The sequence below is a fragment of the Pyxicephalus adspersus genome, chromosome 2, assembly GCF_032062135.1.
Source record: "Pyxicephalus adspersus chromosome 2, UCB_Pads_2.0, whole genome shotgun sequence".
NCBI lineage: Eukaryota > Metazoa > Chordata > Amphibia > Anura > Pyxicephalidae > Pyxicephalus > Pyxicephalus adspersus.
In genome coordinates, this window is record NC_092859.1 from 9,131,570 (window position 1) to 9,156,209 (window position 24,640).

The window sequence follows — 24,640 nt, forward strand, 5'->3', positions numbered from 1 at the left end:
ATCGGGGAAACAGGGTACTGATGTATTGTCTGACTTATTTTTTAAGATTTAAATGAGGAAAAATTGAAGAAGATAGAACCTTTGTCCTCTGACTGTAGGAAATAATTATATTTCCTGATACATAGCAATACTTACATATTGAAGGCTTTTTGAATTTTGAAAACTTAGGCCTTCCTCGAATGATTTGTGGCTCGAAGATGAACTTGCAGCACTCGAGGAAGACCCGGACGCATTCTCCTTGCTGCAGGACGTACTCCGATCTCCTCTGACAGGAATATCCCATGTTGTTTTTTTTCATGCCATCTTCACAGCACTTGCGTAGATTGGGATCCTCGTACTGTTGTGCTGGATTTACAAACAAAATATTCAAAATCCACCTATTCATAATGATAATACAGTGCTGGATACTGGAGAAGGCAAGGCATGCAATTCAATTATTTATTTTGTACATTTTTTGGGGCTTTGTTCCCACTGTATCTTCACAATACTTCATGGAACTTTTAAGACATCAAAGTGTACACAGTATTGTTAAAATGCCAGCAAACATTATTATATTATACAAATAAATTTAAAGCCACATTACAATATGGCACAATATCATGATAACAACCATAATAAAAACAGCAATCACAGCCGCATATCAATTGTGTGTGTGATTTCCATGGTACTATAAAAATTCAATCAACACATTTCACTGATACTTTGTCCAATTCTTCAGAAAATACCAATAATGAGACCAGTATGTTTGGGTTAAAGGTGTGCCCTCTCATCAATGTGTGCACACGCATCTGCAGAAAATGACTGAGGAAGCTGGATACAAAATCAGGGCAAAGCCGCCCAACTTCAATCAAATTATTTCAATTCTTGGTGGGTAGCAAAATATTCTACTATATTCTATTTAATCTCAGGCTAGAACGCTGTAACATGAAGCAGCAGATGCAATGCCATGCGATTCCCACTGGTATTGGTTACCATTTAGAGTTAATGGTATCCAAAAAGCATCTTACCAGGGGTAAAGTGCAACAGGCAATGCATGGCACTGAGAAAGGCAGACACATAGCAGTTCTTTCTAAGCTGTTAGAAACCAAGTCTAAACAGTTTATTGAGGATCTTTAAGAAGGAATAACATTACAATAAAAGGAGATAGGGAGGCAGGCAAGAGTGTGCTTTAAAGCTATTCTACAGATAGTTAGGAATATGTAAATATATTTAGGGTCCACAGTCTGTGCACAGGTGCACTTTAATATTACCTTAAGGCATTTTAAATGCACTTATTTAAAGCTTATACAAAGCTTTTACTCCTTGCTGATTATAGAGATCTATTTCTGACTCAATAGGTTGTGTGTTAGGCTTCTAGGACAGGCTTTTCTACTCATGCAATGGTTGCTTTCTAAAGCAATTGGCATGTATAACTTTGATCATGCCTTGATGTATCTGAAATGTATTTAGCTTATTTGAATTGGGAATTATGCTTGGCTTCAACACCATTATAACTTTTAGCTGTAAAGCCCCAGCCCTAGGATTAACCCTAAATGTCAACCTACCCCACACTTGACCCAAAGAAATATGTCTTGACTTATTACCCGTCATTCTTCCTCTGTCACTTAGCAGACATCTGATAGGACATACAATAGACTAAAAAATTCAAATAAATACCCTTTGCATTTTTCCGCGCAGCATCTGCCGCAGAGCGTCTTCTTCTTGATGATTGTTCACAACGAAATTCTGCAAAGCAAAACAGCCCGTTATATGCAGCCAACTTATTGTGGTAAAAATACCTCTTCCCTAGTTTACATTATCCTCAGAAGTCATAAGATTGTTTCTTGCATAGCTAGTATATCTATCTGACATTCGTTTTCATATGAATGAACAATGGCAATGAGCCCACATTGGTAGTGGTCCATAATGCTCGGGAGAAGGTAAATGTCAGGTGAACATCCAGAAGGTTGTAGGGGTTGGAAGAGGAGTTCTGATGTTCACTAGTAGCTCATATGTATACAGCCTCCTAAGTATAAAGCTCATAAATAATGCATGGTTCGAAAATTATTGTGGCCTTCCATACGTCACCCTAGGGCTCATACATACCATGTTTGGTAGAGTATAGCAGTGAATAACTAATAATAAATAGCAATCCAGCACACTGCTAGAACGGAGTAACACTGAGCATCACAATGCATAACATCCTTTGCTGTGGATTTCATAATACAAAGCAAATTTTTATGACTCTTCATTCTTTTTGAATAGTTTGCCAAACCTAATGACTTGGTTAGGAAAAGAATTGACCATCACAGATTCCAGACCTTAACCCCCTTAAGAATCTTTCAGATGTGCTGGAGGAGACTTTATACAATGGTCCAACCCTCCCATCAATAATATAAATTGAATAAATTAATGAAACTCTGGATGGAAATAATTATGATCTTGCCCAAGCTTACTGAAACAATACTTTGGCAAATACATGCCAGAAATAATAAAATGTGTGACTTTTTTGGTCAGGCAGTGTATTACTACTGTGGGTACACAATCCATTATTCATTTCGGGCTCCATAATAGGTTTTCGTTAGAAATTAGAAAAATAAATCTTTCCAAAAAATGTCCCAGACAGCAATAAAACCAAAAAGAGGTTTTACCTCTTCCTCAAATCTGCCTGAAACAAGGTAATGTTTTAGATGGGGTGCTATCATAATTGTCATTTCACATTTCTGCATCCAACTGTACCGTTCCGTGTTGGACTGGTAAGGCCAAGATTGGATTCCACAGCAAGTCCAGCATCTACAAAAACTCCGGTGCTGTCAATGCCACCGCCTGGCGTGCAACCAAGATCACCTCTCTCTACTTCATTCCAGACCTGGAAAAAAACAAACACTGAGATGTTGATCCTTGAAAGCAGATATATAATTTAAAATAAAATGAGAATAGTGCAGATAGATAGAATACTTGGTTGTGAGTTTTTTAACCAAATCCTGTTCAAAGGTTTCTAGACTAACCATTAAAAGAAACAATTCAAGGAACCTACAGCATACACGTTAATTGGCTTCAATGTTTGTGGTAGTTCTGTGATATTTTGGATTTTCCAGAACTTTATGACTTGGGGACAATCGTCAATAACACAAATTAGAGGGGGTGAATCTTTTTGGGGGAGACACAGACTGTTATAAAAACCTGAAAAAAGGTCCTACACATTATATCCATAAACACAAATAGGGAAATGTATTACCTACCGTAATTTTCCTTTCATGATAAACTCCATGTCAGCACATGATGGCCTAATGCCTTTCCATTCCCACTCTAAAGATCCAACTAGAAAAATTCAAGGTGGTCCATACACTAGTATTTCATAAATAGCCCTCCTCAAAAAATAAGGGTGAGTATATATGTTTACATGGAGCTTATCACGAAAGGAAAATTAAGGTAAGTAATACATTTTCCTTTTTCCTGACCGTTCCATGTCAGCATACAGGAAATAACTAGCACACCCAGGGAGGGAAGTTCAAAAATACTTAAAGCTGACAAGAAAACAGACAGACCATTTTTTAACCAAAACCAACAACATGTTGAAAAAGGAAAAGAAAACTTTTTCCAATTACTGGGGACTTTAAAAGCAATGCTAATAACTTACTGAGAAAAAAGCCAAAAGAAAAGCAAAACAATCAGTGCATATTAAAAGAACATCAATCATTTGATAGTCTCAATGTCTCACATACAATGTCCTAAAACCAGGCTCAACACGTTTTGCAGACCATAATGTCTGCTTCTTCAGGAGCAAAATAGGTCATATCAGACCTAAATCACAAACAAATGAAATTAATAAAATTAAATAAAATACATATTGCCCTATCTATATTTGACCCATAGCTGAGGACAGTAGAGGCTCACCGCTTGACTTGGAACAGATCGGGAGAAGTTCGTCCAACCACAGCATCAGCCATGGTGATTGCCTCCTTTTGTATTTGTGGAGTGGACCTTTGCAGAAACATGATGTATGCAGCTAAATTTTGATTAAGGTGCAATTAAGCTTCACTGCTCAATCGAAAAAAAGTGTGCTTTACCTAAAATGTAGCACTAATTAATATACTTCACTGATGCTGTGGTTGGACCAACTTCTCCTCCATGTTCCATGGTTCAGACAATCCAGGAGGCACAGGGGCCTTCTTATTCTTTGATAGACCTCCAAGGGTAATAAAAGGAGAAGGGCTAGTTACAGAACACTAGGGTATGGACTGTCTTGAATTTATTGTGTGCTGACATGGAGCCGTCAGGAAAAAAATATGCTCCTATTGCATACCCTTCGGTCTATTAGATAGAGCATTGAGCTTCCAGATAACAAAAAAGAGAAAATCAATGCTGCTACCAAATCTAAGGGATGAAAAGTTCTGCAGAGTTGGGCTTAGATACAGTTAAAATCCAAGTTTCTCAAACAGGGTTTCTCCAGAGGTTGCAAGGGATTCCTTGAGCAAGGAGCAATTTGTGCCTCCCAGGTCAGTTTAGATGACACCAATGATCTTTTTGGCTATCTGTAATAGCAACCCTTGGAGGATTTTTTTTTCTGCCAACCACCATATTAATGTAACGTGAGCTGAAGAACTGAAAGTTATTTTAAGGGGTTCCCCCATGTTGAGAAAGCCTGATATACATACTAGTCTTTTCTATGCTGGTCGCCTGAAACTGGGAAATGATGAAGTAGATGGGGTGCAGCGTGGTATTGTAAATACTTTTAGGCCTGATAGGAAGACCAAAGTTTGCCAAAAAATGTTGAAGTGCTAATCAGTATCTATTTGAGTTTACTAGGAGCCCCAGTATTCTGACTTCAGGTCCTCAGTAGCCTTCATTTTACTTGTCTAAAAAGATGGCCTTTGTTGGCCACTGAGGTATCTCAGCCATAAGCCATTCCCTTGTGTTCTCAGAAAGTGACTTCTAGACATTTCAAAAACAGAACTTTCAAATTTTAAAAATGATTTACAGGTTATTTTTAATGTGATATTTGACTGTCTCCATCATGACTGTAGAGCAGAAGAGCCGGGGATGCACCTACAAGGTACATGGACCTTTGAAAGCAATCTGACTCCTATGGTAAATTGTTTTTGGAGAGTGGTGGAGAGGAAATATTGAGTGGATTCTTGCCTTTGGCCTTCTATCACCCCATATCTTTAGTGGCACACCTACCTTATTCTGTGACAAGCGATTTTTCTTGTTCAGGACAAGGACAGCTTTATCCATGGCCACCAAGCCAACACTGGCACCAGGGTCTCCTTTTATTGTAAGGCTCACTTGTTTCCCTGGTTCAGGGTTAGGGGTAATTTTCCTGGGATCTTCAGTCAGTTCAAGCTGCCATAGAGGAAAAATAACTTCATCAATGGATCTGTTTGCATAAGCACAATAGAATTCTAAATAGTGGATATTTTAGTCTTTGATACTGGAGAGTGGAAGTGGAATGGAACTAGACGTTTCTTCTATCTCTTTTGCTGAAATCTTTACTTCGAATTCCAAAGCCTGCTGAAATTTTATTTCATATTTTGGAGAATGTGGGAGGAGGTGACGCACACACGTCTCACAGGAAGACACGGACAGAGTCGGGAATTATTACAAAAGGGTTTTACTGTTAGAGCGTGGAAGACATATTGAGGATGACTGAATGTAAGGCTTCCATGTATAATATTAGTCAGAGAATTTTTTTTACAGCCCCAAGCCATTTTGTTTCTGGTTTAGATCTACCCAGCTATATTGCTGCATTCATGGCCAATCAAGAAACATCAAAAAAGCACGTTTGCCATACAAACAATGGTAGATACTAATTTTATGCAATCTGTCTTACCTGTCGTATGCAAGAATTTACTGTGTCCACCCAAACAGAATCGGACACAATCTCCTGGGGGTCAGGCATTATATAGTAGGCCAGCATACGGAATGATGGAATGAATTCCCCTGTGATCACCAGCGACGTGACGATATTAGTCTGGTCAGGCTGACGCTGCACACGCTCTAGTTTTACAAGACGGCCCTTGCTGAGGATCTATGAGAAAAATGTGCCTTCCAGATTATTATTTTGAGAAAAGAAGCTTAAAACGATAAAGATGGTAAAACAGCACAAGTTTCTAATATATTATTAGACATTTTCACCATTCAAACAATGTAAAGATCTGTCTCCAGTTTTTATTTTCCATAGCTTTCCATTCTTTTTTAAAGCTTAGGAGTTGCTTTGGAACAAGCATACAGCCTAATAATGTTAAGATCTTGGCCTGCATGGATGTTCAGGGTCATTGAGGTAAAGGAGTTTGACATGATCTTTCTGTATAGGATTAATAATATTGCAAAGTTAAGAGCTTAAACTCTTTTAGCAAGTCAACCCCAATAAATTTCAAAAGCCTTAATGCACTTTGCCAATATTGTCTACTTCCCAGGTAGGATGACTATCAGTAGTTTCCTATACTTCTTTATTAAGTTTCACAGGCTTTGCAGGCTGCTTCTTCCCAAATCCTTTGTGATCCTACTGGGACTTGATGGTGGGACACCTAACTTCAACAATCCATAATGACTAGTGACATCACTGCCTGGATCAACACTTCCTTAAGAGCTCTTGAGAAGCCAAGGAGGGGGTTCAAGGAGGGTGTGGAGGGGGTCAAGGAGTGTGTTAAGTTCAGATTATATTGTGACCCCAGTAGGACCGAGTGATTGGCTATTAAGGCATGCTAGGGAGGTGTGTAGTATGTTCCCAAGGCTCTTTTTGGGATTATTAGGATAATGGTGAAGCAAGTTGTGAAAGCTTCGTAAAAGCTATTGACACTTCCTCCTGTAAAGCCAACCCATAAAATCCAGTAGGGATACTAAAACAATGTTGTGGTATACTGAAGACAATTTAACTAGTTTATCCCCTACCCAGCATAAAATTTCATTGATATCCTGAATAAAATAAATAACTCTTAAAGTGTCATTATGGTTGATTACAAAGAATTACACCACCCTGCAGTACACCCAACTTCAACAATCCAACAATTCAAGGAATGTATGGAGGGGACCAAAGAGTGTGTCACATTTTACTACCAAAAATTAAAATGCCCTGCAGGATACCCAACTTGAACAATCTATAATGAATAATGATATCACTGCCTAGATCGACAAGTTTTGTCAATTGTTAACTTCCTCAATAGCTCCTAAGAAGCCATGGAGGGGTTCAAGGATGGGGTGGAGGGACCAAAGGGTGTGTTAAGATCACATATTATTAAAAATAAAAATGTAAATTCCCTGCAACCCATAATGTGTTGTCACTGCCTGGATTGACACATTTCGTCAACTATGAGTTCTTTTGAGATTCCAAGGAAGGGTTCAAGGAGGGTGTGGAGGGGACCAAGAAGTGTGTTAGGACTATATCTTATATTATTACAAAAAGAATAAATCTCAGTGATCAGTGCCTGGACTGACACGTTTTATCAACTTTGGACTTACTCATGTCCTGAGTCCTGAGAAGTCCTGAGAAGTCAACGAGAGGTTCAATGAAAGACAAAGAATACTGCTAACAAGAAAAAATACTTTAAACCTTCTTATTATAGAGGTCTTTCCATCTATAGTGAGCTTTGACTTCACAAGGTGAAGGCTTTACCTATTATGGGTGGAAGCTAATATCCATTTTCTTGAATATCATTTTGGCTTATTGTCAAATTACACAGAAACACCGGTCATAAGTTACTAAGGAAGTAAAATGAATTTACGTGTATCTAAATCTTGTGCTTGTAAGCCCAATGACAAGTGTCAATGGTAAGTCAAAAGCAATCAACTTTCTATTGGTTCCTGGTCATTAGGGAGCCAAAAGCCAATATTTACGAGAGTTACTAATGAAAATCAGACGTCATGGAAATGTACAAGGTGGGCAGCTACAGATGAGTGCAAAGAAGGGGATAATAAAGTTAACCTGAATATCACAGTTCTTGTGTTCTAATAAAATGGGCCAAACACTATTTGTATCTAATGGGATGGGAAAATAGTTGACCATCTCACTGGCCATACTAGCCAGGAACACATGGTACCATTATTCCCCTGTACAGGAATGTAATCACTGACAGAAATTCATTCTGCCAATATAGTAGGTAATTTGAAGGTTCTACCATGTAGGTGATGTGGGTGACTTTTCTTTGGTTAGCTGTGTCCTTGTTCATCATATAAAACTGGACTTGTAAGTTGTCGCCTGGTTTGACTTGGTTTGCTGGTATACTAATGTGGAGGTAATTTTCAGATCCGCTCTTAGGCTTGTAAGCTGTTACACTCAAGGAGCCCACAGCCTGCCGGTGTTCAGGAATGCCTTCCGCCTTAGTCCGCACCTGGAAAAAAACAAAGCATCAGTCCACATCAGTGTAGAAATATTTCTACACTTTTTAATTATTTGTATTTTCTTTAATGGGCTGCCCTTTCTTTTACTTTCAACCCTGTAATGACAGGATCTTAATAATTAAAAATATAAAAAATAAAAATAAAAAAAAATATTTTTCCTTTAACAAAAGGCAGTTACATATTAAACACAATGTATTTCAATGGTTTCCATTGAAGCACTTACTTGAATGTTCATTTCCCGGGAGTCAGATCTGGTGTGTATAACAATTGCAGTTGCCCCGTCCGAGTTGGTTTTGTAACATGTGTTATCCAGTGTACAAATTTTAACATTGGGGGCTGGAGAGCCATCAGGATTCTGCAGTGACATCTGGAAAAAATAATGTACATGAGTAGTGTCCAAAAATTTAAGGGTTTTTTAAAACCGGGAGTAGTTTAGATCTGCATGAAAACTACAAATACAAACTGGTTATTTGATGGTAAGTCAAGTCCATGTGACTGTAAACAGTGCAGTTTGGTAACACATAAGGGATGCACTAATAAAAAGTTGCTTTGTTGTATTTGTTTGGGTGGGAATTAGGGTACCATTTAATGGCCAAATATGGTAGACCCCAGTCATTTCCTAAATCATTAAATTATAAACTTAAACACAATTTTAAGAATGTTCTGTCCCCCCAATTTTTCCATTCTAGTTTCTTTTGTCTACTGAACTAAGTCAGCTAATGGCTTTTTATGTGGAACGTGGGGGCTTCCCATACCCTTTATTTGTTCCAGCCTCTCCTACTACTGTCTCCAGGATTTAAAATAAATATAAAACCCAGAATGATTAGCCACTGGCTAATAATATCTTTGTGTAACTATAGTCTCTGTATTATTTATATAAAAAAGAACCATCTTGAAGCATTAAAATGTTAAGCCTTTATTGTACTGGTTGTAGCAAGTCTTGGACATCGTTACCTTGACTATATAAGGCATTAAAGGCTTGAAGTACTTGGAGGTCTTCGTGAAAAGCACTTTAAATGCAGAGCTCACCACTGGAATCCCGGCCTTCTCTGCTTCCACCATATCACTGCCTGTAAGACACAAAGAAAGGCTTAGAGTCCCCAATTTTACTGAAACGCCAGAATTTTTCCTACCTGTATACTTTTCCTACCTGCGTTGGTCAAAACGGTAGCGGTGACGTAGAGAGACTTTCCAACTAGAAAGGACAGGTCAGGGAATCGTTCAATGATCATGTGTCTTTCCAGTTTTACTTCTGCTTTTCCATCAATTAGCTGGAAATAGAAAAGATCTGCATTTATAGTGTTGTACCTACTCAATGTATATTTAGCCTGTAGATATTTGGATATATAGATAGGGAGTACTGATCCTTAGGTTTATAGGAGGTTGGAACAAGTCAGACTCAAGGAGGTTGTAGAAAATACTAAATGGTTCTTTATGATGCTTTAGGGACACACTTTGTCTTCAGCCATTCTCAACTGGTGGAATGGTCTTTATCAAAGTACATTCATGTTGTAAGAAACTTACCCGACCTGCGAGCCCGTGGCGTCCCTGGGGATCCCAGCCGCAGAGGGAGACGCCGATGTAGCGGGCAGCATGGCCGAGGCTGCTGCCCTGCTTGCAGCGTGTCTCTCTCTGCAGGTGGAGGGATCCGTCCTGGCCAAACTACTGTTCGGCCAGGCGGCATCCCTTGCATCTCTATGGACGTGGTTACGGAAACTCCTGTTCTCAGCACTCCTTTGGATGTGTAAAGTAGTGCACATCCTAGGGGTGCTGTGGGAAGAGGTGCACGCGCTACCATGCGTGCCTCTTGTACCGGCTCGGCTGGCTCGCCGCGGGACATAGTTATGGGATATTTTCTGTCAGCTACTTTGCTTGTGAACTACCGGTAAATACCAGCAGTTGCATAATTTTTTGGTAAATTTGGGGTTCATTTTTCACTGCTGTGTGATTCCCTGAAAGGAAAAGGAGCACATGCATTTGGTAGTACATGCATTTGGTTCCATATGGCCTCTGGTGGAGTCTTTGTGTGATTATATGTGGAACTCGGGACTGTCAAGGTCCAAACAAGAAGTTCTTTGGACTTTCTTTAAGGTTCACCAAACACATTAGAATCCAACCCATTGAGAAAATCTAATGTTTTACCTAATGACATGAATTGCTCCCACAAACTACTAACCAAAATGAAATGTGGTCCAACTCAACAACAAGCTCTTTGACTTTGCCAACCAGTTTATCTAATACAAATTCTCCAAGAGTCTACGGAACCATTTACCCATGGGAATGCAAGGCAAACCCACCATAGGTTTGCACCCAAACCACTAACGCAGATGATTTCTTGCCCTTCCTCAATCCACCTTGATTGATTGATAAACGATGTTGGGGACCACAGTACACATTCCAGATTTTTGGGAGTGCAGTCATTTGTCTTGGGTGAGAATCATCTGACGTGTATAGGTAACTGTAAAAAACTGATCAGGAGTCCCATGATACCCATGATGCCCACCGCCAACTAGTTTTTTTTCTTGGACAACTTCTTTACTGTACTTTCTAGCTGTAGATGTTCATTGTTCTTACCGTAAAATTGGTGAGAGAACGAGGTAGATTAAGCTTTTCATTATCAAGGATCACTCCGAACATCACAAATCCAGTACCTTCCACCGACTTCCCATGCAGAAAACTAGGGCGTATGGAAAATATTAGCCATTAATGTTGGCTTATTGATAGGGGGGGCACTTTTATTTCAAAGTAATGTAATGTTATTTTAAACTATAAATAGAGTTGGACACAGAGCCATTTGGGTTAAACCACTAAAGAAATTTGGGCCGTTATTTACCGGTCAGTTCTTGCTTTGCAAGGAATAAGTCACTTAGTTTTATGAATAGGATAAAAACTCACTTTGTAAAGAATACACAAATACAAAGAAAAATGCAGGATTTGAGTTTTTTAAATTTTCGTACTCCATGCAAGAAGGTGGGTCAGGAACGATAGGGCTGACTTACCAAAGCATCTATATTTAAAAAATACTGTAAAATATATGGGTGAAAAATTTTAACAATCTTTCTTACTTGGCTGAAATGGTGACGGTAAAGTCATTGTCATCCACAAAGAAATGATTCTGAGGAGTGTCCAACACGACTTCAAAACTTGGCAGAACTATGAAGAAAAAGATTATATATACAAAACATGATTATCATTTCTTTTTCCTAACAGCTGATCTATGTGCTTTTGTTGATATGGACTGGATACAAGTTCAGTGCCCTCCAATGCTGATCGCGTTGGCCAAATGTAACTTACTTTAGATATCATGTGACTCAATGCCTAGGCCTGAGATGTGACAAGTCCTAAAATAAACTTGGTGCAGCATGTTCTCCAGGAAGATGGTTTATTCTGCTAGCATTTTGCCTTCCTTCTTTTTTCCTTTGACATTATAATGCAATTGATATATTTAATTATAACCCTTCTCTTTTGTACATACCTTATATTAGACCAACTATGGCTTTATGGTTCTTTGTACAATGCAGGCAAGTAAAAGGGACCTGCAAGGTTTTGTACATAAATTTCTGAATCATCACACCCACCTGGCCCTCACAGACCACCCATAGCAATGCCCACACATAATGCAGAGCCATCCAAATATTAAAAGCGGTGGACCAGTGACAGCCATGCCTGGTAGGAAAGGGCTGGATGATGTTACAAATCCTGCGTTCAGGACATACAATGGGCTGTTTGACCTGCTGCAGCTTCTAATGAACATTGAAAGAAGCTTCAATGAAGCAATTTGGGTCCAGGAAAGGAGTCTGTACAACTGTGCAAGACTGGGGGAAGGCTGGTTGGCATTTGGGCCTATCAGGTACTTTTAACATACCCAGGTATGCAAGATAGTTAAAAGAACTCTGCGTTAACATTTTTTCAAAGCCATCTTCTACTCATTGTTGTCCTTTGAGCCTGAATTTTGATACCCAGCACAAAATGAACAAGTATATAATGGGAATGAAGTATAATCTATTACTGATGAACTCATGAATATACTCACTGAACGTACTCACCATATTCCTTAACCTCAAACTCGGTGTGGAAGATATCCTGAGGAGCCACATGGAATTTGCAGAAGATCTTCCATATTCCCTCACTAAAAGACAAACATAAGTTTGAATAACCAATATGGAGGAGTGACCATGTGAGCTGATGGGTTTTGGTGGTAAAATAATGAGGTTCAGAAAGTGGTAATTTGATTTTTGGCTTTTGGCTTTATGACACAGTTGATAAACGTATGTGGCATTTCTCTTTATTAAGTGTAAGAATCAAATAAAGGAATATAGGCCTTTCGCATGGCTAAGTGAATGCAAAGGATATTTTACTTAGCTAAGTGGAAAAAGTGAAGCTTTGATGACTTCCAAACATATGAAAACCCGTCTGATTGTCCTTGCACACGATTGAGTATTCTTTGCAAGGTGAATTTTCACCTCATTCACATTGATATGTGAACAGCCTATGTTCCTTTAGTAAATTAGGCCCATGGTATGAATGAGCCCTTGGGCATCATACTTTTCAGATATGTTTGAAGCAGACGTGAGACTTCCATATGCACTTAAAAATATATCTTCTAAAAATCTCCATGTTTACCCTGATAGAAGTTATTTAGGTTTTTTGCAAGAAAGCTTGAAAGTTTCCAGGATAACCTTCTGTACTGTTTTATAAGTAGGCCATGGTTACCTTTTACAAGCTTTAAAAATACTTTAGCAGCCTTTATTGTTTGTACTAGAACTTGATAAATGTTGTATGGTTGACCAAAGAACCTTGGCCAACCCCCTGGCCTTGTCATATTGTGAGATGATGGGCGCACTTACTTAGTGATCTCTGGGATGGTGAATGTTTTTTCAACAATGCCAACGTGATCACCGGAAGACAATTGTTCTTTCTTTACCATAATGCCATCAGGGTTCTAAAAAGAAATAGGCTCTGTGTTAGAACAGCAGTATAGACATTGGAGACATAGCTAAAGTGATGGCACTTGAAAACCTCCAGTGGACAAACCATTAGTGCATTTGTGGATGTGAGAATTCCTTACAGTACTAGAAGACTTAACACCCATTACATTTTGCAGTAGGAATGAGCATCCTACACATCACAACAGCAACATTACCTCTAGATCGGTGAAGAGCCATTGGCAGCTCATAGTTAAGGACACATGAACAAACATCATATGTAACAAACCTCAAGATTTTTGAGAATCTCTACAGTACATGGTATGTTGTGTGTGGACATGTTTTGCCTCGTCAGTTGGACAACCAAGTTTTTGTCATGATTGAACCCAAAATTTTTCCATTAGTGAGTTGGACCTTTGCATTGCTGAACTTCCCAGAGCAACAACCCTAGCTACTCTAACTAATCATAGGATTAAAACACTTTTTTTGCAAATAAACTTTCCATTCTTATGTAAAGAGGTTCAGCCATGAGAAGGGACAATATTAAAAGGGATAGGGTATAAGCAATATATTTATATTTCGGGAGCAGAAAAACATACACAATAAAGCATGTTTCATGTTGGACAGGGCACCATCTGCATGGAGATTGTAAATTCTTCCTGTACTAGTGTGGATTATTTGGAACGACAATGTTGATGACATATGGCTATGGTTGGGAGACCATTAAGAAAGGAGTCACACAGCTCTACCGATAATCCTAGATCAATGCTGACAAGGATGAACGTTTCTGTTCTTAACAGATCTTTCACATAAACTCCTTTTTTCACTATAGATTTCCTGGTTCTTTACACACACCACTCGAGTTATTTAAACAATCCATTCTGTACACATTGTGCAACAACCAACAATACAAGAAGCAAGGTTACTGCTCACCAACTGCAAACACAGCAGTTACAAAATACTCCAGAGCTAAAAAAGACCAGATATATGGGATTCTTCTTTTTTACATTATGGGCCTTGTTCAGATGTCAACTGTTCCCTTCTTCAGTCAAAATGTGGATGCTAGACCATGGTTGACGCCAATAACAACACAAAAGTGCTGATTCACCACCCATCTGTGGTTAAGAAGTTAATTTTCTAGCTTTACTGACAAAAGTAAGCAGAAGGTATCCCTGTAGAAATAACATTACCTGCTGAGCGTTAAGAACTGTAAAACTGCTAAAAAGGCATCCAAACTTCTTAGTGTACAGTATATATTTATTATATATTTAGTATTTATTATATTAGAATATATTATATTAGTATGATACATATATTAGTATGGACACTTACAATAAACTCCACATCCACTGGACGGGCATCGGGCTCCAATGAATGTCCAGTGACGAAGAGACGGTATTTTACTAAAAAGCACAAAAAATAAAAATGACCAGTCAATATAGAATCACAAATATTGGCATTTCCTGTATCATTACTTTTATTGTTTTAGCTTTAGGGGGGCCTTTTTTCATCAACAAATTATTTTGTTGGGGAAACCCTGACAAGTTGACGGGGAGTAGGGGTGGTCCTGATACATATTGTGCTAAAAGGCACTGGCTGGTAGGATTGTTGACAGTGTGTGTGATACCAAGGTTTCCCACATCAATTGGTGAGGAGCTTCAGGGTTTATGGCTGACGTTTTGATTTCTCATGGAAATTACAAAAAAAGTTGATATAATAAATGTCATATAAGAAAGGGCATGGAAGCTTCTGTAGGAACTATCATTTAGGTCTGGATTGGTGGCCAATCCATGTGTGAAAATGATGCCTCATGCTCTCTGAACCACACTTTAACATTAGGAGGACAATGAATCCTTGCCTTGTCATCTTGGAATATGGTTGTGCCATCAGGGAAGGAAAAAAATTGCCGGAAGATCCCGATTATTCAGTATATTCAAAAATGAAGTCTGACTACAATTTTTGGACCACAATGTTGCTGAACCTACACCTGAACAACTGAAGCAACCCCAGACCAAAACATTGCCTTTACAGGTGCCCTAAATCATAACACAGCCTCTACAGATACCCCAGATCATAACACTGCCCCCACAGATACCCCAGATCATAACACTGCTCCCACAGATACCCCAGATCATAACACAGCCCCCACAGGCACTACAGATCATATCATTGGCTCTACAGGCCCCACAGATCATAACACGGCCCCCATAGGCACCCCCAGATCATAACATCATAACCCTGCCCATTTTTAAAATGATCGGTTGTCTTATAGGGATTTAGACTTTTATAAACCTTACTTCATAAGTTTCAAGGTATTGGAGTGGTTCACTCTTAAAGCTACTGAATGGGTAATTAATAATGGAATTTAATTGGAAAGTCCAAAAGCTCTTTACCCAGAGTTCCAGGGTTGTAGATGGGCTTGTCAGTTTGTACGAAGATGTATCCACTGTGGAAGGACAATAAGACGACTTTTTGAAGTGAGCACTTTGTGGACCGAACCACCACGAACACATATTGCTTGTTATTGGTAGCTTTAAAATCCTTTCCAGGAATCTATGGGACAAAAGGGGATATCTCACAATAATAAATAAATAAATAAATGATAGCAATGAACAGGTATATGATTGAGAAAATAATTATAGTTCCACATGAGAATTTTAATTCTCTTTGAACTTTTTTCAAAATTTCCAAAAATTTGTTAAATTGAGTACTTGTAATATGCCATAATTCCCAACTATATTTTTTTTGAGTGAATTGTCCATCTTTTTAAACCAAATCTTTCAAACCCTACTCATTTGGCCATCATAGATATATATGATAAATTTGTTATATGACTACCAAAATGGTTATACTCAACTAAACCTTTTTATCCAAATTCAATATTAATACATTTGCTATTTAAAAAGCCATAAATAGAAAAATATGTACTAAAATATCTTTTTTTGCATTCATACTTCATGATTTGGTTGCATAGCTGGGGTTTGTCCTATGTTAAAAAGTTCAAGGAAGGCTGAGTACATTTAGCAGTGCAGGTAGACACTTCTACCCATTGGACCATCCTTGGAAATACTGCACAAGTTCTTTAGAAGACATTGAGATTGTTGCTTTGATGTCTATTGGTCTATTGACTTGGAATGTTCTCCCAAAGAGATTGGAATAAAACCCTAGGTTATGTTGCTAGGACAGGGGTCATAACGACACGATCGTTCGTAGATATTGTACACACAATAGATACGATCGTTTAAGTGATAGAGGAACTATGTGCACGACAGGAAAGTGAACGGACGTTCGTTCATCACGCATGCTCTGAACATGGACGATAAACGAACGACCGCACACACGAACGATGTTCAACGATCGTCGTCCAATCCGATCCGCCGGTCCGGTCGTTCGTTTCCAACGAGTTTCCTCGTTCGTCGGCGTCGTTGGTTACTTTTTTACGAACTATTTTTTGCCCAATCAATCGTTCGTCGTTCGATTGGAACGATAAAAATTGGAAGTGTGTACGCACCTTAAGAGTAGGTGGGACTGTAATAGGAACCAATCAGGGTGTGTTGCTTGTGCATGTGCTGACATCAGGGGTGGGCATAGGGAGGTCCAAAGTGTGCCACTGCAAGAGGAAACTGATCCCTGCTCAGCCAACAGGGGTCCAAAGTCAGTTTGATAGGGGGGTTCCAAATCAGTTCTGCACAGGAATGAGCTTGGAGGGAGAGAGTCTGTTTAAGGTAATGCCAAGAGCCCCTGTTGAAGGTACTGATTTTCCTGTCTATGGCTTCATCCTGGTTTAGGCAGGTCTGACCAGGTCTAATATATTCTTAACAAGGGTTCCTCCAGCCTGTACAGCAGAACCAAACTAAGGCTAGGTGGGGCAGTAATAGGAACCAATCAGGTTCTGTTGCAGATGTGCTGGCATTAGGGGCAGGCATAGGGAGGTACGAAGTTCACCACTGCACAAGAGCCCTTAACCCTCCTTAGCCAACATGGGTAGTTTGGTAGAAGGGGGCCCAAGTCAGCTCTGCACAGGAGGCCATTGTTGACTAAGTCCACCAAAGGAGTATATTGCTGCTCCTTCATTGTCCAGCAAGCTCTATATCTTATATCTTATCTTATCTTTAAATTTTTTATTATTTTATAGAGTTGGGCATGCCAGAAATCCTTTTTGTGGTTTCAGCATAACCCTTGGCAAGAAAACATTTATGTTGGTTTTGGTGTTTCATTAAATTTTCTATGGAAATATTAAGCAATTGTCATCTTGACATTATAACCTGGCCACAGTCTTCTAAAATTATTATTTTCTTTATATGTCTGTATACCTAATATTGGTATGTACATTGTGGTTTAACTGTACTAACTGACCCAACATTGCAGTTGGCTACAGCAATCACCAAAGACTACAAAAGCTCATTATAAAGACTCAAGCAACCCAGGATCTGAAGTACCCTCATTTTTTAAAAATAAGACAAAACTGTACCACTGTACGGATGCTAAGCTTTCATCTGAGATGTTCAATAATTACAAACCATTCCCTAGAGCGCCATAAATTCTTCTTCTGTTGGAGACTTCAGTAGTCCTTGAGAAGAGTCAGGCAGTGTCTAGACAGTTTGGTCAAACTTTGGACAATTCAGATATTGTAAAAAAAAAAAAAAAACAACTTCTGCTGCCAACGCCACTGAACAAAACTCCAATAGGTGTTCATCTTCTGGTCCCCTACAGCTCTCATATCTTCTCTACAGTTGTGATGTAGAGACAGGTAGATAAAACAATTAAAGTTGGGAATACAGGAGACCAACATTGGAGACCAACAATGGAAACATTGAATGTAATATGTTGGCGCTATATAAATGCTGTTTAACAATAATAATAATAATAATAATATTAATAATAACATATCGGCCACAGTGTGGTGATTCCTCTACTCTGTAGTGGCACAACATGAGTAGAAGGAAAGGTAAGAATTATTTTAGCAACTTTTAGCACAATTCACATAAAAATGGAGGCTTTTTAATGTTTAACAGCATATCTGAGACTAAAGGTATTTATTCTGGAAAGGGTGGAATGTTTTAGAAAAATGAAAAAAGCTTGAAATAACTTATAGGGACTTTTAGTTTGTTGTTGCAGCAGATGATGTGATACAATGATATGGACTTTGTTTGGAATTGTAGGTTGAATGTTTTTTTTTTCCTGAGGAAGTGGTCATAGCCGTAAAACTCTATCCTATCATATTAACGTTAAACTTTTAGATATCAACACAGAAATATAGCCACTGCTACTGCTGCATTCTCAGTTCACAAATGTCAAATGTTTGACTGTCCTGATGCTTTTAATATTGATCCAAACAAGTATGCAGTATGGGGTTTTAAACTTTTACTTGGTCTGCATACTTCCTCTATGTCAGCGATGCCAAACAATCAGCCAACCTCTTTCACATTTATTTCACCCCCCTCACATTAAAATGTAAAATTCCTTTTAGTTGCAGTATCATGTTCTATTATTTCATTTACCTCCCCTATACTTCCTTCTGCTCCATACTGTTCTGTTCTTCTCTTCAATGCTGGAATGTCCAATCTTTGTTATACTAATCCCTATGGTCAATATTTGCTTACACTTTGAGATGAGCTTGGTAGTAAACAAAGTATTTCAGATTTACAAGATACCTGACCCCTTTGATCCATTCTGGAAAATACTTTGTGTGTCAATAAGTTAGTGACCACCACTCCATAAACAAATTAAAATGACCTTAAAACCTGCAAACAATGGCTGTGTTTTTTTAATATCCAATATTTTTTTTCATCCCAATCCCGATGTGTGACAAATCCTATTCAGGTGTCACAGCAATTCTACCTTCCACCCACTGCATTCACAAAGAAGACATCTCTTGCTAATCTCCTTCTGCACACTATGATTTTCCATCATAAATCATTTCATCTGATATTCAGGTCAAAAAATCCTCTAAATATGCTATGATATTGATTCATTTCAATTAATACAGTTCATGCACAATTTCCAGTTGAAACCCTCCAGCATACTGAAGAGGATGATTGTATGAGCATATCCAATCTGACCACCCTCAAACATTATAATTGGGGATTGCATGCACACATATGGTGGCATCAATCATTATTTGCAATCAATAAAGCAGTCCATTCAATTGTTTATTTGAATTTACCATTCTGAATTTGACCAAACGTGATTGATATTGAGCCAGAAGAACCTTAAATAGCCATGCCGGCTTTATCATCGATTGAACTTTGAATCCTGCTCACAAAAGTAAAGCTCTGTCCTCTTGTTGGATATCTATGTTTGGTAGTATGATGGATTGTTTTCTCAGTTGATGGTCAACATTGAAGATAAATTCAATCTAATAAATATCAAATAGGCTAAGTTGATTTATGAATGGCTAACAATAATTTCAGAATTTCATGTTTATATCTTGATGGTGAGATACACAGGAAAATCTGGGAAAAGTTAAAGGATTACACTCCCTAATAGTTGTTACAAGACCTGGTTTGTTGTTTTCCATCTCCTGTTCCTTTGACATCTCTAAATGTTTGAGATGTCCATCCCTTTCTGATTGATTGATCACCAGGACAAATAGAAATGGCAAAACTACCTGGTGTGGACGAACCCCAAGTAGGCTTCTAAAAATGATTTGCTGGTAAAGGTGTGCAGGGGAATTTACCATTCCTTAAACAGGATAGTAAACTGCCAGTAGCCAATACAACTTTGGCCAGAAAGCAATGGACACCTCACACTTTTTATCAATAAGTGCTCTCTATAGAATGGAGGTAAGCATAGCCAAATGTACACATTGTGACTTTTTGGTTCAATTATGATGTAACATTCATTGGGGAGAATGGAAACAATTCACATTGCAACATTTTTCCAGGAAGTTCGAAAATTCCCATCTAGTATTTTTGACAAAGCTCATTATTCTTCTAGGGTAGATCTTAAGGACCCACTCTTTTGGGCACCTAAACAAAAAACCTCTATTGTTCACCTTATTGTCATCACCTTATTGATGTTTGATTTAAACAATGCTACCATGAACTCGCAATTCAAAAAAAATGACATTTTCATTAAACAATATATGAATTTCTTTGCACATCACCCTTACAATAAACTATAAAATTTAACTGTCATCCATCCTAATTCAACGCTTGGTTATCCAAAAGTATTGATTTTCAGGTCTCCTGGGGATTCCAGTGACAGCAAGTTCATGGTTTCCCTCTTGAGATTCTGGGTCTTCTCTCCTATCAAGGAATGAGCTCCACAAGACAACTGAAAGTTTGGCAGGTACTAACCCCTGCATACCCCTATACTTAGTCCAGTGGCCTTCTGAGAGGTGTACATCAGATGGACATTGGACCATACCATAATTAAGAAAAAATGTTTTCCTATCATAGTTACAGTGTATTGTGCCCACCATAGTCATAGTCTGATGTCCCCACCATAGTTGCAATCTAATGTTCCCACCAAAACCACTGTCTGAAGTCCCCACCATAGTCAGTCTGATGTCCCTACCATAATCAAAGTCTGATGTCTCCACCATAGATAAAGATTCATGTCCCCACCATATTCAAACTCTAAAGTCCCCACCATAGTTGCAATTTAATGTTCCCACCAAAATCACTGTCTGAAGTCCCCACCATAGTCATAGTCTGATGTCCCCAACATAATCAAAGTCTAATGTTTCCACCAAAGTCATAGGCTGATATTCCCACCATATTCATAGTCTATTGTCCCCACCAAAGTCACTGTCTGAAGTCCCCACCATACTCATAGTTGGATATTCCCACCCTTGTCACAGTCTGATGTTCCCACCATAGTCATAATCTAATATGCCCACCATAATCATAGTCAGATGTCCCCACCATAGTTGATATCTATTGTCCCCAACATAATCATAGTCTAATGTCCCCACCATACTTACATTCTAATCTCCCTACCATAGTCATGGATATTACCACCATAGTCATATTCTTATGTCCCTACCATAATCACAGTCTTATATCCCTGCCATATTGGTCTGATCTGATATTTGTGCCAAGAATTGCCACTCTTTCATCACATTAAATTGCAAATTTTCCCAGAAAGGGAGAAAAAAACACCTTAAAATGTAAAATATCAATACACAAATCATGATAAAACACACAAAAGAGGAAAAAAACACGAAAGTAATAAATGGTAAATAAAAATAAACCTAAATCCTCTAAATACATCCAAAACATCCAGAAACTAAATATATAAAAAGAGTAGTTTTCTAATTTTGGTGAAATCTTACTGCAAAACCAATTTCAATGAAGCCTCCCACCCCTTCCTCATCTTTAGTATAGACCAACACAACTCTGACATGACCCTATGTGCAGCCAGTTACAGGACATTGTTCTAGGTGCGGTATCACTCACGGTAACTGTGCCTTGGCTCCAGTCAGTGCAGTGATCAGTGTGAGGCACAGAACTCCAATCTTCATGATGAAGGCAGGCTACTGTGCACAGTCCCTGCTGGACCAGGGTTGTGAAGGATTTAGGCTTCCAGCAAACTATCCCTTTAATCAGTAACTGGGAGAAAAGCCAAAATCCACAGAGGAGGGGGTGGAAAGTACAAACTTGTGCAACTACACAAAAATATCCAAACAGACTGACAGGTGAATGATACCATTAGGGTGATACTGATCGGTACTACACAACTCCTTAGACAGGTTAATGTGCTGCAAGCTGGTTTTGTATATTTTGTTTTTTGGACAAAACTCAAAATAATAAAAAAAAAAGATTTGTTAAAATATTATTTTATAGTGCGTTTAGAATTTTTGAAAGGCTATCTTGTATACAAATATTGTGCCTACAGAAAAATAGTTGAGGTAAAATTTATAGTCACAACTGAACAAAATATATATATTCAGTGATACCTCGGCTAACAAAAATAATTTGTTCCCGATTTACACTCACTAGCTGAAACCAAAATAAAATACAGCTCAATACAGTTCACCGCTGCTGCAGTGTGCTATCGCCAGGGGTGTAGTGGGGCATGTCACGGGTGCCCTCACTCTTATCAGGAGTGGGCACGCGGACCATGAGCCACAGACCATGTCTCCCGTATTGAATTGTATGCTTCCTAGGAAGGTGGCGGGTTCACTCTGAACACAACCTGCCCACTCTCCCATCGGCTCAGACCTATAGTTGAAGCAAGCAGCTCTGGAAGGAATTCCCGTCTTGAATTGCATGCTTCCTAGGAAGGTGGCGGGTTCTCTCCTGCCCACTCTCCCATCGGCTCAGACCTATAGTTGAAGCAAGCAGCTCTTGAGGGAATTCCCGTATTGAATTGCAGGCTCAGGGCAGTGGGTGGTCTAAAAGGTCCCCTTTTTCTCTCCTCCGCCCCCCAAAAAATTCCCCCAATCTTTATCTCTGCCACTCTCATCTCTTCTTTTTGCCATTTCTCTCTCTTTTTACCCCCTCTATCTGTAGGTCTGAAATGTCAGGGGTCATGCAGCCCTTAGCCAGCAGGGGCCCCTGTAGCTACCACGGTCCTTGTCTACATGTCTCACCCCCAGTGTACAGCCCATGCCAAATGCAAGACTTTCTTGTGAAGTGCTACATGGGCCCTTGCTGGCTGAAGACTGTCCAGGGGCCCTTGTGCCACTGCACAAGCTGCACCTCGATATGTCCGCCTCTGCTCCCATGGAAGTAATTGGTAAGTCCTTGGCAATGTAAATTGCTGGGAGTGTCCCAACTGGTTGGTGATGTCCAGGGGTATTACTGCCTGTAACAGTCACCAGTCAATGAAAATGCTGCCCTCTGCATATATCAGGAACCGCCTGGGAACTGGCAGTTGGGTGATGGCGGTGCCCTCCCATGGGTATTGAAGGCATTATATGTTTAAATGGATTGGTAGCGCAAACCAATTTGCATTGCTTGATTTGAGCAGAACATCAAAATGATGATTCTAAAAAATAAACAAAATATATGCATTGCCAGAGCAACAATCAACAAAAACTGAATTCCAATTATAAGATTGCAGACTCGGCACAATATTTATATAGAGACTCCGACAATTCCAGTAACTCTAAGTGTAAGTACAAATAAAACACACAAAGCAAATCCTGGTCGTATTTACCAATTCTTGCACACAAGATCATTGCGTAATCTGTAAAGCAAAGTTTACTTTATTAGATAACAGGGAAGAGATAAAGCAGAAAGTGAAAGTGAATAAATACCAATGAGAGGCGGGAATGGGGGAATCGACTGATTTTGTGATAGCCACATAGAAAACACTTATGTTAAAATGAATGGTACATTTAACAAGAAATAGTAAAATAGATAAAAAAAAATACATGGGGGAATCTTTCACACCCATGGTGTGAAACCGTGTGGTTGGCATCTACTGGTAAACCGCATCCTGGCTGGGATGTAAATCTTTAGACAACAACCACATGTCAACAACCACAAAAGTGAGATGTCCCTTTTAGGAACTGCACCATGATCTGTCTCAGCCATGTGCCAAAAACGTCTCCCATTCACTTGAATAGGAAAGCTTGGGACTGCAGTAGAGCCTTCGGCAGACCACTGCTGTTCACCGTGGGTCTGAAATGGTCCTTAAAACTATATTTAAAAACTATTTTCATAGACAAGTGATTGTTTGTTCATTCCATGCTAAGCAACATTCATACCCTTGGTCAGGGGTTATCTATAAAAATGTGGGAGTTGTGCAAATGGCTCTGATCTGAGTTGAATGTTAACATTGGTGTTGGGTGAACCTAGCAAAAGCTAATTTTTTTAAAAGAATTTTCTTGGGGTATTTTAGGATTCAACGTTCAGACTATTTTCTCTTCTGAGTGAATGTTCCTAGGCTTTTTGTTTTAAGACTGAATGTTGGTAGGTGAATTTCAGGATATTTTATCTTCTGAGTGAATGTGCTTTGTCAGTGTCGGACCACAATTCTAGAGCTGCAGTTGTACTTCCAGCAAAAGCAAATATTACCAAAATTTTCTTGGGATATTTTGGGATCAAATGTTCCTAGGTGAACTTTAGATTGGTGACTCTTCTGTGTGAAGGTATGTTTTTTTTTTTTTTATAAGTGAATGTTCTTAGCAAACAAGGACGATTTTTGTCTTCCCTGAGTAAATGCTCAAAGATTTTTTCCCTTGGATGTCCCTATGGCTGACAACATAAGGAAGAAGTAAACACACTGCAACCTCACTCAGGGGTGAACCTAGTCTAAAGATTTGTGCAGAGGGGTACCACTGCTGTCCTCTGCTGTCCACAAATACCCAACCTCCTCATACCCCTGGTTATCATCATTAAATAAATCCCTTTTATTGCAGTCATTCCCAGGAATGTTTTTCAGAAGCTCCATGCAGCATCTCAGGAAAATTTGTTTCTGAATGGCTTCCATAGACTTGA

The 24,640-nt window shown here is 38.9% G+C and overlaps 1 protein-coding gene across 1 annotated transcript in view; it reads right to left on the bottom strand.

The window, feature by feature from the left end:
• Positions 1-18,916, bottom strand: part of LOC140322312 (complement C3-like) — a 41,328-nt gene extending 22,412 nt beyond the window's left edge. The window contains exons 1-16 of the mRNA XM_072398890.1: positions 18,899-18,916; positions 15,638-15,797; positions 14,577-14,647; positions 13,167-13,261; positions 12,366-12,448; positions 11,385-11,472; positions 10,894-10,996; positions 9,470-9,590; positions 9,274-9,389; positions 8,543-8,686; positions 8,097-8,309; positions 5,813-6,010; positions 5,164-5,325; positions 2,719-2,848; positions 1,657-1,725; positions 136-345 (exon numbers count right to left, since the gene is read on the bottom strand). Coding sequence (XP_072254991.1) covers positions 136-345; positions 1,657-1,725; positions 2,719-2,848; positions 5,164-5,325; positions 5,813-6,010; positions 8,097-8,309; positions 8,543-8,686; positions 9,274-9,389; positions 9,470-9,590; positions 10,894-10,996; positions 11,385-11,472; positions 12,366-12,448; positions 13,167-13,261; positions 14,577-14,647; positions 15,638-15,797; positions 18,899-18,916 — 1,981 coding nt within the window. The remainder of the gene's footprint in view (positions 1-135; positions 346-1,656; positions 1,726-2,718; positions 2,849-5,163; positions 5,326-5,812; positions 6,011-8,096; positions 8,310-8,542; positions 8,687-9,273; positions 9,390-9,469; positions 9,591-10,893; positions 10,997-11,384; positions 11,473-12,365; positions 12,449-13,166; positions 13,262-14,576; positions 14,648-15,637; positions 15,798-18,898) is intronic.
• Between the last annotated feature and the right edge of the window lie 5,724 nt (positions 18,917-24,640).